This window comes from Gobio gobio (assembly GCF_949357685.1).
Source record: "Gobio gobio genome assembly, chromosome: 1".
NCBI classification, from domain to species: domain Eukaryota; kingdom Metazoa; phylum Chordata; class Actinopteri; order Cypriniformes; family Gobionidae; genus Gobio; species Gobio gobio.
This window is the reverse complement of record NC_137097.1, coordinates 53,021,896-53,036,846: the sequence shown is the minus strand read 5'-3', so window position 1 is coordinate 53,036,846 and position 14,951 is coordinate 53,021,896. Positions and strand designations below refer to the sequence as shown.

Here is a 14,951-nt window from a genome sequence, read left to right as displayed (position 1 = left end):
ATATTTATTTTTCTCTTCAGACTTATACATTTGTGCATAATTAAAAAAAACACAGAGCTTGTGTAGAATAGTTTAATTTGCCTTGCATTATTTATCTGAACAGAGAAATTAACTATATTTCATATGAACAATTAAATATTTACGGCAATGGAACAAATAATAATTAAAAGCTTGTGCTCACACACTATTGTCTGTAAAAAGTAAACATAGTGATGTCACAAAATATTTTTCAATTAAATAATTTTTGAGAAAAAATATATATAAATATACAAGTATATATGGTATATATATATTATATAACACTTTATAGTAGATGCATTAAGTATATTCAGTTCAAAGACTTGCACTGCAGCTATCAGATCAACAGATTACTATAAAAATATCATCAGCTGTGCATTTTGCATGAATGTGCTTGTAATGTAAAGTTTATTCTCCCAGCTGTTAATAATACTGCCAATATATATATTTTTTTAATTAATCTAGATGTCTGATAGATCATCACAACTGTGATTATATGATTAAGAGGTGCTCTGTTTAAGTGTACTTCATGTGAAGCACATAGTAAATACTGCAATACAACATTCAAACTTCCTTTTCTGTGCAGTCCATCATTATGTGAGAAGTCATGACTGACCCCCTGTTTGACACATAGAGTCACAAAACCTCCCATCTTTCATATTCGGCCACATATGTGTTTATTTAAACTGTCCTAATGACATTAAAGCAGCTGTTAGGTGTCTTTAGTGCTGGTTTCTAAAGGGAACGTGTTGACCCAGCTCTGCGTGCGAGCCAGGCACTGCTCCCAGCTGTAGAGCGGTCGGTACTGAAAGTGTTGAAACGCTTTGTCTGTGCAGACAGTGAAGGATGTGCGAGCCACAGCGAGTGTGTATCTATTGAGCAGTGGTGTGTAGTTGTAGAACGGCTTGAGGAGCCAGCGTATCAGGTCGTTCATCCACGCTATGAACCACAGCACCCACACTGGCACGTGCAACGGCCGAAAGTTGAAGGCCGACAGGAACTGCATGTTGAAGTCTTCGTAGCTCTTGTATGGCGAGTCGTCGTAGCAGAAATAACATTCCCCACCCAGCCGATCGGGACGTTCCCGCAGAGCACGAGCTGCTAGCAGGTGCATCCAGGCCACATTACCTACAAGTCAAGTGTTGTAGGGGGAACACAGAAAAGTTCAGAGAAAAATAGTCTAAAATAAATAAATCTGTTATTATTATTACTACTTATGGTTTATGCTTGATGTTTATCCAACTAAAAGTATTCCAAGGGCTACAAAATGATAAATATTATCATTAATACTACTGAATATTTTCCAGGCAATATTTAAAATGTTTATCTTTCACAGTATAAAAAATATATAGCAGGGTTTTCAGGATGGGGATCATCATCATTGTGGATCTGTGGCATCAAAATGTTTGAAAAACCCTTCTTAGACTCCTGTCCCGTGACTGACAGATTTGCTAAGATTCAGAAAAAAAGGGAGTGAATTAAGTGATATCAGTTTTTCTCAGTTCCTCTGTTGCCTTAGTTTCTGTGTTCACGGTCCATCAGAATCATCACACACAAAAGCAAGAGTCTGATGGTTAACCTGCATAGACCCGTCCGTGCTCCGTGTCCCGTGGAACTCCCCTGATCACCCAACCGCCTGTGCGGACCCCGTTCTTGTAGAAGTCCTTCATGAGCTGATGTTGTTCCCCATAGATACCTGTTGGCCGCAGGCAGCATGTGTAAAGAATGTTCCCTCCCTTTACCTAATCATGGAGAGTGGGAGAAAGTAATCAATCACTTTTTGCAGCAGAAAAGAAAACAAACTGTTTTTCCATTCCAGAACAAATGTCTCAGATGCAGAAGACACACCAACAGTGTTATGAAGAAGTGTTGCCGAAATGCCAAGACCAAAGGCGTGACTATAACAAACCATACATAATGATTTAAGGATTCCAGCATGAGTGCTATGTGATCTTTGTTTCCTTTGGGATTGGGAGGGTGCAGTATTGTGCAAAGTTGGAAATTAGCAACTAGAACAATGTAAATGAGAATAAGACTTTCAATTCCATCAAAATGTTCATTTTAATAAAGTTTTGGCTGATATTTTTAAATTATTTTTAATAATTAAATAACATGAATTACTTGCAAAAAAGGTGAAGTAGCTTGTTAGATTGACAAAAATGCAAACGTGCATGTAAATAATGCGATGCATGTAAATGCATGTAAATAACGAAATTCAAAACAAAATGTGAGCTTGGAAGAACAGCAATTGAATCTAACTACCTACATGTGAATTAAGAACCAGTGCCTTAAAAAACAAGAGAAAAAGCCGTTTCCATTTATTAATCTCTGCGTGTTTGCAAAGGGCGATTGTGACTTTTCGAAACGATTGAACACTAAAAATAGAAAAGCTGGGGTCATTTCTAAATCGGTGTGATTGTTGTACTCCGCTGGATTGTAGTAGTACCTCTGTGCCATTGGCTTCCAGCACAATTTTCTCTGCTGCAGCTTTGGTCTTCGGGTAGGGCATCTCATGGAATATATTATATGGAGTGTCCTCATTTCCTCTGTGTCAAGGAAGAAGAACACAAGAAAAATGTAAAGGTTTTTAAGTAATAGGTAGCAGAGCTACACAGGCATTAAGTTGAAGACTCAACTCCATCTGTAACTAAAATTACGTGGCACAACCCGACCATTACTGTCAACTTATAAGACCAAACTATACCCATAATGCTCCCTCTCTTTGTATTCCCTCTCTGAATGAGTAGACACAGATGTATTCTTACAGCTTGCACAGATGGAATGTGTGTGCAAGCACAAAATTACCCCACACTGTCTCTGTCTATCATTGCTGTGAGTGTTGCACATATAAATTCATTTCTTTGGAAAAATGATTCAAAATATTTGTATAAATAATTGACATTTTACCTAGGTATAACTTTGGGTTTGTAATTAAAGACAATTATTTATAGAAATATTTTGTTGCATTTTAGCAATTAATATTCTGTAATGTGAGAGAAGCACAGATATTACAACACAATTATTTTCAGAGAGCAATACTGTTTTTCCAAAGAGGTTATGAAGACTATCTTTGTTTTGTCTTTCTTGTATGAATAGTTGGCTACGGCAGCTCACATTTTCCAGCAAAAACATTCATTATTTTCATGACCTTAGAAAGGTAATGTTCATGGCAAGCAATTGATGTTTTAACATCATTAAATATCAAAACACACCACAGGGATGACATATAAATGCTGAAATGTGTGTGTGTGTGTGTGTGTGTGTGTGTGTGTTAGTCACTCAGGAAAATGTTAATGTTTCTAGCACGTGGTGGTAATGGAAAGGTTTCAAGGTTTTCTCAGTGTGCTTTTTTATTTGAGGTTGGTGGCAAGACTTGCACAATGGGACAACTTAAAAGTCATACTAAAGTTGTCATTTGGGTCACTGATAAGACTGCATGGCACATATTGTGGCTAAATAGATTGTGTTTTTAGTTCTCTCAGCTCACATTTTAACATGTTTACAAGCAGAGTTCATGAGTTTCCTGCAAAACAAGATTCCATCTAGGCTGACTAATTAAAGAGCTGGTAATTGTTATTTTAGAAATCCTAACATTAGAACCCAAGTGGTTTTGAGGCATGCAAGCGTTAGGTGCATCAGGTGACCAGTAGAAAAACATCAGTGGCAGAGATACAAACCTTCATTTTTTGAACGTTTAAGATAGTGGAAATAGCTTTCCCAGACTGTCTATCACCACTGTGACATGTAATGATTTAGCTTGAGAGACATTTCAAGATGGAATGTTGAGAACGTTGTGAAATTCTGCAATGTTATTCCAGAACGTCTCCCCGACATTCTTTCCATTCTACCCAAATCCTTTAAACTCCTTTTATTCCAATGAATATTTTGAATCTGAACACACAACACTATGTAACACATCACTATGTAAAGTCTTCTTACATATAATCAATAAAGCTATTTAAATAAATACACTTACCTGATGAATGTATCTCCTTTTACATTTGGGCCAACCACCTCCATGGAGCTTGTATAGATCAAATGCTGAATACCGATTTCTACACAGGCATTTATTACATTCTCCGTCCCTGATGGAGAACAGCATCCAGAAAGAAAAAGCATGAAATAAAAATACATGATAAACAGCTAAAGGGTGAAGAAAAACATGAACACTACTGTTGTACTAAAACACATGAAGGAGCTAAAACAAAGTTGTTTGTGTTGCTTAAACTGACATGACACACAATCCCTAAATTCCAAATAATGTTTCCATGCACTTGAAAGCACCAGATAGTCCGAATGATAAGCCCATCAGCTATGTAAATACTTTCTGAAGTTTACAAAGGTAAACAATTCAGTTTCCAGCCTCTTTCAATGGTATTTTAAGAGGAGATTTCTGGGAAATTAAGGCATGGAATGCAGATGTGAGAGCAAAGGATCAAATTATGATGGGGCAGGATCCAAACCAAAGGTAAATTCCAGTATGATAGCACATTCATCCTCTCTTGCTCTTGTTTTTATCTTTATCCTCTGGGTTTACATCTACATCTATCAGTGCTATAATACTGACACAGGCCTAAATACATGTTAGGAACACTTAACCAGTGAGGTCTACCACAAAGAGTCGAAATTAAAAACGGGCTGATGAATAAGCGTAAAACCATGAAAGAGGTAAAACCTCCCTCTTTTTCTCTCTCGCTATCTCTCTTTGTCATATAGCGCTCCAAACCATCCGCAGCTGATCTTAATTAGTGGGGGGCGTGGTTTCAGTGTAAAGGATGCAGTGAGACGGAGCTCGTGAGGAGTCCCTCTTCTGCTATACCAGACACATTCTGGCTTTTATTGCTGTTGAGCAAATTGTAAACTGGGAATCTATGGTGGGATCACAACAACGTTGCCATTTAAAGTTTTGACGTGTTAAACCGTATAGGGAGACGGGCGCCAATTTATTTGGGTTTACCCACTCCTACATTTTTCTCCTGTTTATTATCTTTAGTTAAGGAGAGAGATACGATAACTTTCTTTTGTTAGGGAATTTATTTTGTTTAAAACTCTTCAGGAAGGTATTATTTTGTTTGTTATTTTGGCCTTGCCCTCTCCTGACGATTTGGTTATTTAAGTTGGTTATCTGATTTCTGATGTTCATTTATTTACTGGTTTTTGTAAACCCTTTAATAAAACACTTAAGTATATTCTTGGTTCTTTCTTCCATTTTTCTTTTCTTTTATGGTGTTAGTAAAAAGTGGTGTAAACCTTTTTCTGAAAATAACAAGTGTAAAAGTTGACAGTGCTGGGATAGTGGAAAAGGAGACTTCTCCACGTTTATTTATTTTTTTATTTTTAGTTATCTTTTTGTCTTGTTACTCCCTCCTCAATCCCCTAGACTGAGGAGGGAATGTAACAGACATGTATTAACTCAGGTGCAGGTGGTCCAACATCAGACATCTTTATATAGACGTGTGTAAATGGAGAGTTTGATCTTTCTAATGAGCTTAATGAGATGTTAGTAATTATATACGCTCTATTTCTGATCTGTCCAGCCTAGCATGTGGGTTTATTGTACAAGAGCTGTGGACTGTTGCTAAAAAGCACATGCCTATTATCCTCTCGGGGGGAAAACGGTGTGAATTCCCGCCTTGTGTGCGAGAGTATATGAGGCATTTCCGGACCAAACCAATCGTAAAGCTTTAAGGTTACTGGAAATGTCACCAAAGGAAAAATGTGTGAGAAACCAAAACCTACAAAACACCCACTGACACACAAAAAAAACAAACAAAACAAAAATACTACTGTGCAAAAGTTTCAGCAAGGATGCATGAAATGAAAAGTGACAGTGATGACTTACATTGTTACAAAATAACATTTTGTAGAATAATTTCTTAAGGATCATGTGACACTGAAGACTGGAGTAATGATGCTGAAAATTCAGTTTTGCATCGCAGACATATATTCTATTTTTAAATATATTACCTTAATATATATATTTTAAAGTGTAACATTATTTTCACAATATTATGCTTTTTACTATATTTTGATCAAATGAATGTAGTCTTGGTAGGAGACATTACTGAAACCAAAACTTTTAAACAGTAGTCCATCTTTGAAGCTGGCAACATTCAGTGTTTTCTTAGCCAACTCATAAACTTTTAAAGTGCAAAACATTGGTATCACTTCTATAGTGAAGTCATTGCCATTTATTTCCTTTTTTCTCTCAATTCTTCTGTGGGATTACAAATTTATACATTGTTATATATAGGTTCCAATGAAATAGAATATAACTGAAAACATCTATATTTGTGTTTTACATTTTGAAGTAAACTTGAGGAAATTCTAAGGAGATTACGTAAGACCGTGTAAGTGTTTGATACATTAAGTCTTTTGTCTTTATGCACTTCCTGACCATTTAGCATAACAAGCTCAGAGATTGGTGATACTCTGTCTGGGCAGGTTTTCCAAAACCTGTATTTTCCAGGCCTGTTCCTGTTCTCTTCACTGTTTCTAAAATGAGCACTATTTGTCTTTAATGACTTTTGGAGCCCCTGAATGGTAGGCTGATTGAATCTATGCATTTGAGTGACACTGTTATGCTGAGTGATTGGATTAGCATCTATGCATTTGATTGACACTGTAATGCTGATTAAATCAAGCATTGTATTGCTTAGAGTGTCTCCCCCCCTGCTGTATAATCCCTCCCCTTGAAATGTATATAAAATACAATGTTCAACTGGCTTTAGTGAGACTTGGAACCTCAACGGAAAGAAAGCATGTTTTTCTCAATAAAGAATCCTGCTGAAAAACCTATCCAAGTTCTCCTGGTCTCTACTTCAAGAAACAACAGAAGTTCACAACACTTCACTCACCTTGTACATTGACGGCATAGATGGCCCTCTCAGGGACTTTATACCACACATCAACCAAACTAGCTGCGTGGATAACCAGGTCTGCTCCCTGAAAGGCATCGCGCACACTCCCATAATCTGTTATATCCCCCTGCACCACCACCACCTTCACATGCTCTGCAAATAAAAGAGAAAGAGATAAGATATCTTGTTAAAAAGCAAACGGGTCGTTTAGTGTTTTGATAGGCAGGCTTGAAAGTCTATAAAAAAGATGTTATCTAGATTTTGTATTTAATTTCACATATCTAAATCTATATCACATACCTAATCTCACTGGAAAACGTAACTATGTTATGAGGAGGTGATTTCGTATGAATTTGCACAATTACAAAAAAGCAAGCATGAAGGTTCACCCCAAACATACCGTCACTGGGATCGTACGAATTCATACGAATGTAAAATAGTTATGAATTGCCATGAGATGTTAGTGCAAATAAATACATACCAGTACCAGTACATATAATAAAACAATATTGTGGTAACACTATTTTAAGGTGTCCTTGTTACATATGTTACATACAGTATAATTACTTTAGTAATAACAGTAAGTTATACATAATTACATGCAATTACGCTAACCAAACCCTATTCCTAAACCTAATGTTAACCTTAAATGTATAATTACACTGTAACAAGGTGTAGGCTTGATTATTTTTTTAACAACAAAAAAATAAAGTGTAACCAATATTTGTATACAATAAAAAGATTTCTATAGTACTAGAGTCTATATTTTTGTTTTCCTTGTGAGGGTTGTACCAAACAAAGTGTGCATGTGCGTCATTCTAGTGAATGAGGGAGTGTGTGGGTTGTGTTGGTGACAGCTGATGACAAGGTCACTATTGTCATGATCCTATTATCTCTATGGCTTACCTTAGGAAGCATCCTCTTATATCCTTGATTACAATGAAAATGACTGAGAACAGGATAGGGATGTGACGGTGAGGAAATTTCCCCGCCGGTTAATTGACACGTGACAACACCGGTAATACCGGTATCACCGGCATTGGCTTTTAAATTGCTAATTCTAAACCGAAAGTAACATGAACACCGTGGCTGAACACCGGTAACACCGTCAACAACACGGACTATCGCAGCAAGCCCAGTACAGGAAATAAACAATGAACTCGATCTGGTGGAAGCAACACTCTCGTCCTGCTAAACAACATGCATTGTTCCCTCTCTCACTCGCAGCTATTTTTCTAACAATGAACACAGCTGTTCATAACTGTCCTGCAAAGAAATACTGTCTCTGGATCTGCTGTAGCATCTTTCTGATATCTGAAGTTTCCGGTTGCTATTGCACTTATGCAACTAACAACTCCATAGAATGACAAACTCTTTAGCCGCCACACAAGACAAATAATAGTGTATGTGACTGGAACACCCTGTATTTGCAGCTGTGCCATGCAAAGATGTTCAAATGAACATTTCTCAAGTGTCCCTTGTTTCTGGGTGTTGTTGATTAATTGAGCTTTAGAATAAAACATTATAAATAACATACGCAAAGTCTATGAACAAAATATTTGCAAGTAGTCACAAAGTTTATATAAAATCAGTCACACACAAAAAAAACTCTAACTAGTTCACTGTGCAAGTAGGTCAATGTTCAGTTCTGATAAAAAAGTTATCTAACCTCGTTTTGTTGCCATTTGGACTTTGACCACATGTTCAACTGTTACCAATTACAAGCATCTTTGCGGAAGAAATGCAATCTTTCCCCCCATTCGCCCCTGGATAAAAACTAGCCAAATGTGTTTAGGAGTAGAATTACATTAAGGCAGGACAATGGGTATTGTAATGTATGAAATCTACCCGATGAGAAGCCAAGAAACTCTGGCTAATAGAAAACATTTGACAAAAAAATTAGAAGCAGCTAACTAAATTCAAAATCCAAATTGCCTCGTGCATCTATTTATCAGGCAGACGTTGCATAATTATATAGTGCAAAGGGGCATTGTGTTTCAGCTGTTTCAAGCAGAGCTACACAATTACTGACTGAAAATGAGAGATCAATTTGTCCATTATATCATGATCAGTGGGGGTTGGTAAATACACCGATAATATCCCCTTTGTAGAGCAGGACAACAGATGGATGGAGCATCCTGGTGACGAAAGGGAAGATGAGAGGAGGAAACTGAATTGGATGGAAGTGACTGGTGTGGCCAGGTCAACCAAGCCCGAATATAAGCAACAAAAGCCAAGGCTAATGACATCAATGAATATTTCCATTTCCTCTGTCATTCAATGTTCTTTCCCGTTATTGGAGTCATAAAAAAAACAGATGTTTCCCCTGGGCACTTTCAGAAACTACACCCTATACTGTGGCTTTCACAAATGTAAAAAAAAACTTCAATACATTTTCCTACTACATTTTTAGAACTATGATCATCTAAAGGAGGATTATACATAATTCAATTTAATTTAAAATTACTTAGAGATTTATTTATTTTCCAAAAATATTTCCACTTGTCCATTTCGATTAGTGGCTTCATTTCCAACCCATGTTTTCAGATGTTGTGTTTACTTGGTTACCAAGGAATTATGCTCAGCAAGATAAAGGAGTCTGTCATTTTAATCCAAAAATATTTAAAATGTAATTCCCATCATATATAATATTACAAAACACAATGCGTAGAGATGTGATCAAAATGTTAATTTAAAAACATGACAAAAATAACGTCCGCTGTGATGTAGGCTACAGCCTATTCATTGGCTTTTCAGCCGTTCTGAAAACTTAAACAAACGCAATAGAGTTTCCAAAGTAGGCTATAGATTGCACATGAACGCCCTCCCATTTCGACACTTGAATGCGATTAGCTCGTAGACTTCAGAAGTGGGAATTGTCAAATTTCGGATAGCACGTTAAGGCAGAATAAGATATTTAACAAATGAGTAAAAAAAAAAATATATATATATATATATATATATAGTCTATATATATATATATATATATATATATATATATATATATATATATATATATATATATATATATATATATATATATATATATATATATATTCAAACCATTGTGGGAACTAATACGCTCGTAATGAACAGTTTCATGTGTTTCTTACCTGTACTGTGACTTTGTAGACTCGGGTAAACGGTTTTATCGAAAAGTCTGATCTCCTTGATATTTTCTTCCTTCTCCAACAAAACTCTCAACAGGTGCTGCCCAAGGAAACCGCATCCTCCAGTTAACACATACGTTAACTTAGATTTCTCATTAGACATATTACTACTCCGTTGAATCCTCTCCCGTTATTGACTTGCTTTTGAAGTGTTTTTCCGTCAGTGTTTACCGACGACAGTCAGTTGATTCACTCTGCAAGCGTAAAAACAGAACGTCAAACACTATCCTCAGAATGAGAATGGATATCCTAAAATGACACTGGCGGACTCGGAGTCATTTCTAAGTATAGGCTAACATCGCTCCTCCTGTAAGCTAATGTGCCCGCCCTACCTACGCTTTGGGCTGTCAATAAGTACATTTCTGAAAAATACTTTATTCACCCATTCCCTCAGACTTAATAATGGAATGAATAAAAAACAGAATTAAGTAATCCGTGCAAATGTAAAATATTCAGGGAAACACATTGATCAAATGCATAGCCTACATAACTGGTTCCCTTTCACCTAGAAGAAAAACACCCAAAAATTAAATTTCTTCCATGAATGACTCACCCCAAGGTTGTTCCACACCCGTAAGACCTCCGTTCATCCTCGGAATACAGTTTAAGATATTTTAGATTTAGTCCGAGGGCTTTCAGTCCTTTGAATGTAAGTGTATGCACACTTTGCTGTCCACGTCCAGAAAGGTAATGAAAACATCATCAAAGTAGTCCATATGTGACATAATTTGGTTAGTTAGACTCTTTTGAAGCGTCGACAATACATTTTGGTCCAAAAATAACAAAAACTAAGACTTTATTAAGCATTGTCTTCTCTTCCGGCTTTGTTTTGTTGAATTACAAATTTATACATTGTTATATCTAGGTTCAAATGTAATAGAATATAACTGAAAACATTATCTATATTTGTGTTTTACATTTTGAAGTAAACTTGAGGAAATTCTAAGGAGATTACTTCAGGCTGTGTAAGTGGTTGAGACATTAAGTCTTTTGTCTCTATGCACTTTCTTGACTATTTACCATGACAAGTTTAGAGCAATACTGCCTGAGTGATTGGATTAGCATCTATGCATTTGAATGGCACTGTTATGCTGATTGAATTACGGCTGATGAGACAGGAATGTTTGGGGTGTGTCCTTTACCTACACAATATATGCATTCCTTTGTTTGAATGTCTCCTCCTCTGCTGTATAACCCCTCCCCCTAAAATGTCGATAAATTGCCTTAATTTGTACTGTTAAATCAGACTGTTTTCGGACGACCTGCAGCACAGAGAGTTCTCATTAAAAGAATCACTTCTGTCTTGATCCGACGTCTCCTGGTCTCCATACTTCAAGAAACAACTGAAGTTCACAACAGTTTGAATCCGCGTTCACGACGCCACAGTGCTGACGTAAGACGCTGTGACGTGTTATCTGGTGCGACAGAGCTTCGTTTGTAGTCTGAGGGAGACACACGCTGTAAACAAGCTGTTCTACATTGTTTGTATTGCTATATTTTTTTAAAAATGGTGCGTAAGTGTGCATGTCCCGGATGCCCTAATCGCCAAAGATAACCAGATAACACGTCACAGCGTCTTACGTCAGCAGCGTCACTGTGGTGTCGTGAATGCGGATTCAAACAAAGCCGGAAGAGAAGACAATGCTTAATAAAGTCTTCGTTTTTGTTATTTTTGGACCAAAATGTATTGTCGACGCTTCAAAAGAGTCTAACTAACCAAATGATGTCACATATGGACTACTTTGATGATGTTTTCATTACCTTTCTGGACGTGGACAGCAAAGTGTGCATACACTTACATTCAAAGGACTGAAAGCCCTCGGACTAAATCTAAAATATCTTAAACTGTGTTCTGAGGATGAACGGAGGTCTTACGGGTGTGGAACAACATTGGGGTCATTAATGGAAGAAATTTCATTTTTGGGTGAACTAACCCTTTAAAGGGCTAATTTTTTGTATTGGCCTAATTATGAATGCAGCTACTATGACCTTAGGTTAATTAACAGACAGTATGGAATATTGGTGCTTTTCAAAAAAATTTATGATTTTTCACGCCACAGTGTGCAGTATTTAAAATGTAGAAAATAATGGGAAAATGTTTACGAAATGGTGACTGGTTATCCCACTGGAGCTAATTATTTTTTTCCAATTTGACTTAGTGTCTTTTATGCACGATCACTCATCCACTAACACTATGTAATACCTTTTGTCTACTCTGCACAAATATCAAATCTGGCAAGCCCATATCAAGCCATGAATTCAAAGTCAAGCAACCCAAGTCAAAATTTCAGTGATTCACAATGAGCGATTTTTCCCAGATAGGACAGCGCTGTAATTTGCTAAATCACAAAGTGTGTGAGTTAAAAATTAACAATGATCTTAACTATAATCACATATGCATTTTCATGTCAAGGACAGGGCCATATAGCCCATATCAACTACAATTGAACATAAAACAGAACACGTGACAACCAACGTGGAGAGAAAAGAGTGGTGTGGACGCTAGTTATCTTTATAGTTCTCGTTCTTGGAGTGAACGGGCCTTTAGTGTTTAAACTTTATAAATCACATCCAATAACCCTAAAGCTCTTTCAGTTGGGTACTAAAACGGTTTCTGTTTGCATAATCTTCAACGCTGTATGGGAAAACTGTGAAAGAAAAATTAAGCAAGAGAATTTGCGTAGCAAAACCGTTGAGCAGTTGGCCTATATTACCAAGCATGGTTACATCAGATCAACAGATCTTAACTTGATATAACAGCCCAGGCCATGATGGACAGGGGCCAATGGGCAAATTTGGATTTTTTTTGTAATGACCACAGAGAGTCAGGACCTTGGTTTAACGTCTCATCCAAAGGACGGTGCTTGTTACAGTATAGTGTCCCCATGACTATACTGGGGTGTTAGGACCAACATAGACCCCTCGTTGAGCACCCCCAGCTGGCCTCACTAACACCTCTTCCAACAGCAATCTAGTTTTCCCAGGAGGTCTCCCGTCCAGGTACTGACCAGGCTCAGCCCTGCTTAGCTTCAGTGGGAAACCGGTCTTGGGCTACAGGGTGATATGGCTGCTGTAGACATAAAAAAGATAAGCTCCTGAAAGAATAGCTACCAGGTTGAAAAGCTTTCCCAAAATATACATAGGCATATTTTGAAGCCAGCTTAATGATTTTGAATAGCTGTTTTGGGATACATAACATTGTAATCTTGTTTAAGGTGCAGGCTTGATGAATTAGCTTCTGCTCATTTGATGTCTAGTTTAAGCTTGTCATATCAAATACTATACTTCATAATAAAGCATACACCAGTTTCAGCTGCAGGTAGGTGTTCATAAAGCACTGTAAGCAGAAATAGAGATGCATTATATTGAAACATATAAGGTATCATTGGAATTTTATGGTTTGGGCTGTTTTTTTGTCTTTTAGTAAATGTTTTAATTCAATAGTTTTGCAAATTAACAAGGATTAAGAAAAAGTTCCTCAGTGCCCTGATGAACTGCAGTTATTTGTGCTTCTCTCTTGCATTTCTCCATTTAAATTTGATAAACTAAAGGTTACTGTGTTACAGTGTTGGCTGAATGTCATGTGGCTCTAGAATAACATTCCAGAAATCCCTTCATGACTCTCTGCAGTGATGTTTATATTTATATTTAAAGATGCATTAATAATGCAATCAAATGACTTGAACAAACCTCTTCTATGATGAACATGTTTTACATTTCTGAAATAAATAATTTAGATTTTATAATAATAACAATATTTGAAAAAATAAATAGATAAAAATAAAACTTTGACCACCAAATTAAAGTCAGTGTGGTGATAATCAACATGGCAAGAAGCCGAAATTAAGTGTACTTTTAGTGATTTTTTTAGGTCAAATGGAGGAACCCTAAGAAACAGCTTGATATTCATGGCTCAAATGTGATATGTTACTTACCTTGAAAAATATCTGAATTATTATTTTTTGAACAACAAAAAACAATGACACCTCAAGTTTTAACCTGTCACTTTGAAATTGAGATTTATACATCATCTGCAAGGTGAATAAATACGCTTATCATTAATGTATGGTTTGTTAAGACAATATTGGCAACTATCTGAAAATCTGGAATCTGAGGGTGCAAAAATCAAAATAATGAGAAAATCGCCTTTGAAGTTGTCCAAATTAAGTCCTTATAAGCATATTACTACTAATACATTTTTGATATATTTACGGTAGGAAATTTACAAAATATTTTCATGGAACATGACTTAATATCCTAGGATTTTTGGCATAATAGAAAAGATAATTTTGACCCATACAATGTGATGTTGGCTATTGCTATATAGTATATACTCTGGTTTTGTGGTGGGTCACATTTTTGCTCGGATAGGTCACTCGGCTAGTAGGAAATAGACATAGCCTTTCCAGAAAATGTATGAAACCAACAAAAATACACAATTGGAAAATACCTTAGGTTGTTAAAAGAGTTACCCTCATTATCATCTCCTTACATGTCATTGACCCATGATTTTATCGTAATTGTTTGTTTTCTTTTTTCTGTTTGCATCTTACGTAACGTTACGCAGTGCGGCTCGCATGCTGTCAGTGACTTGATAGCATTGTTGTCCAGTGTCCAGACACCTTAAATGAATCATTATCAGCATTAGTGTTCCCCATCGGTTATACGGGAACTTGACTTCCCACAGATAAACGGATATGCAGCTGGTCTTCTGGTATCGAACATTTCCGATTAGATGCAGCGTTAAAGCGACGTTGTTTGACGTCATACGATACGGACGCTGTCGACAAAGATGCGTCTATGAAGGCTGCGTCGCGTTTTTCTGCCGCATATGCCATTAAAGTTGCTTTATTTCAGTAAAATGACCACTACATCCCAAAGTCATTAAGAAATTACAACAATG

The 14,951-nt window shown here is 36.6% G+C and overlaps 1 protein-coding gene across 3 annotated transcripts; it reads right to left on the bottom strand.

The window, feature by feature from the left end:
• Positions 1 to 70: 70 nt before the first annotated feature.
• On the bottom strand, positions 71 to 14,694 carry hsd3b7 (hydroxy-delta-5-steroid dehydrogenase, 3 beta- and steroid delta-isomerase). Of its 3 annotated transcripts, none has more exons than XM_079836350.1 (7): positions 14,612 to 14,694; positions 9,992 to 10,242; positions 6,876 to 7,031; positions 3,995 to 4,103; positions 2,465 to 2,564; positions 1,598 to 1,760; positions 71 to 1,146 (listed from the first exon to the last, which is right to left on the bottom strand). In XM_079836350.1, the coding sequence occupies exons 2-7, from the start codon at positions 10,149 to 10,151 to the stop codon at positions 731 to 733; spliced, it is 1,104 nt and encodes a 367-aa protein (XP_079692476.1). In that variant the 5' UTR covers positions 10,152 to 10,242; positions 14,612 to 14,694; the 3' UTR covers positions 71 to 730. The 3 variants fall into 3 exon arrangements, with proteins under 3 accessions (XP_079692476.1, XP_079692474.1, XP_079692475.1); XM_079836348.1 differs by having other exon boundaries at positions 14,541 to 14,665; XM_079836349.1 differs by lacking the exon at positions 14,612 to 14,694 and adding an exon at positions 14,499 to 14,579.
• Between the last annotated feature and the right edge of the window lie 257 nt (positions 14,695 to 14,951).

Bases quoted from the DNA above. Each gene is read 5' to 3' on its own strand.
- hsd3b7 (XM_079836350.1), bottom strand. From the start codon at position 10,151: ATGTCTAATGAGAAATCTAAGTTAACGTATGTGTTAACTGGAGGATGC. The intron at 4,104-6,875 runs GTGAGTGAAGTG...GTTCTCCATCAG, and splicing joins CTATGCCGTCAATGTACAAG to GGACGGAGAATGTAATAAAT. The intron at 1,147-1,597 runs GTTAACCATCAG...CTTGACTTGTAG, and splicing joins GCACGGACGGGTCTATGCAG to GTAATGTGGCCTGGATGCAC.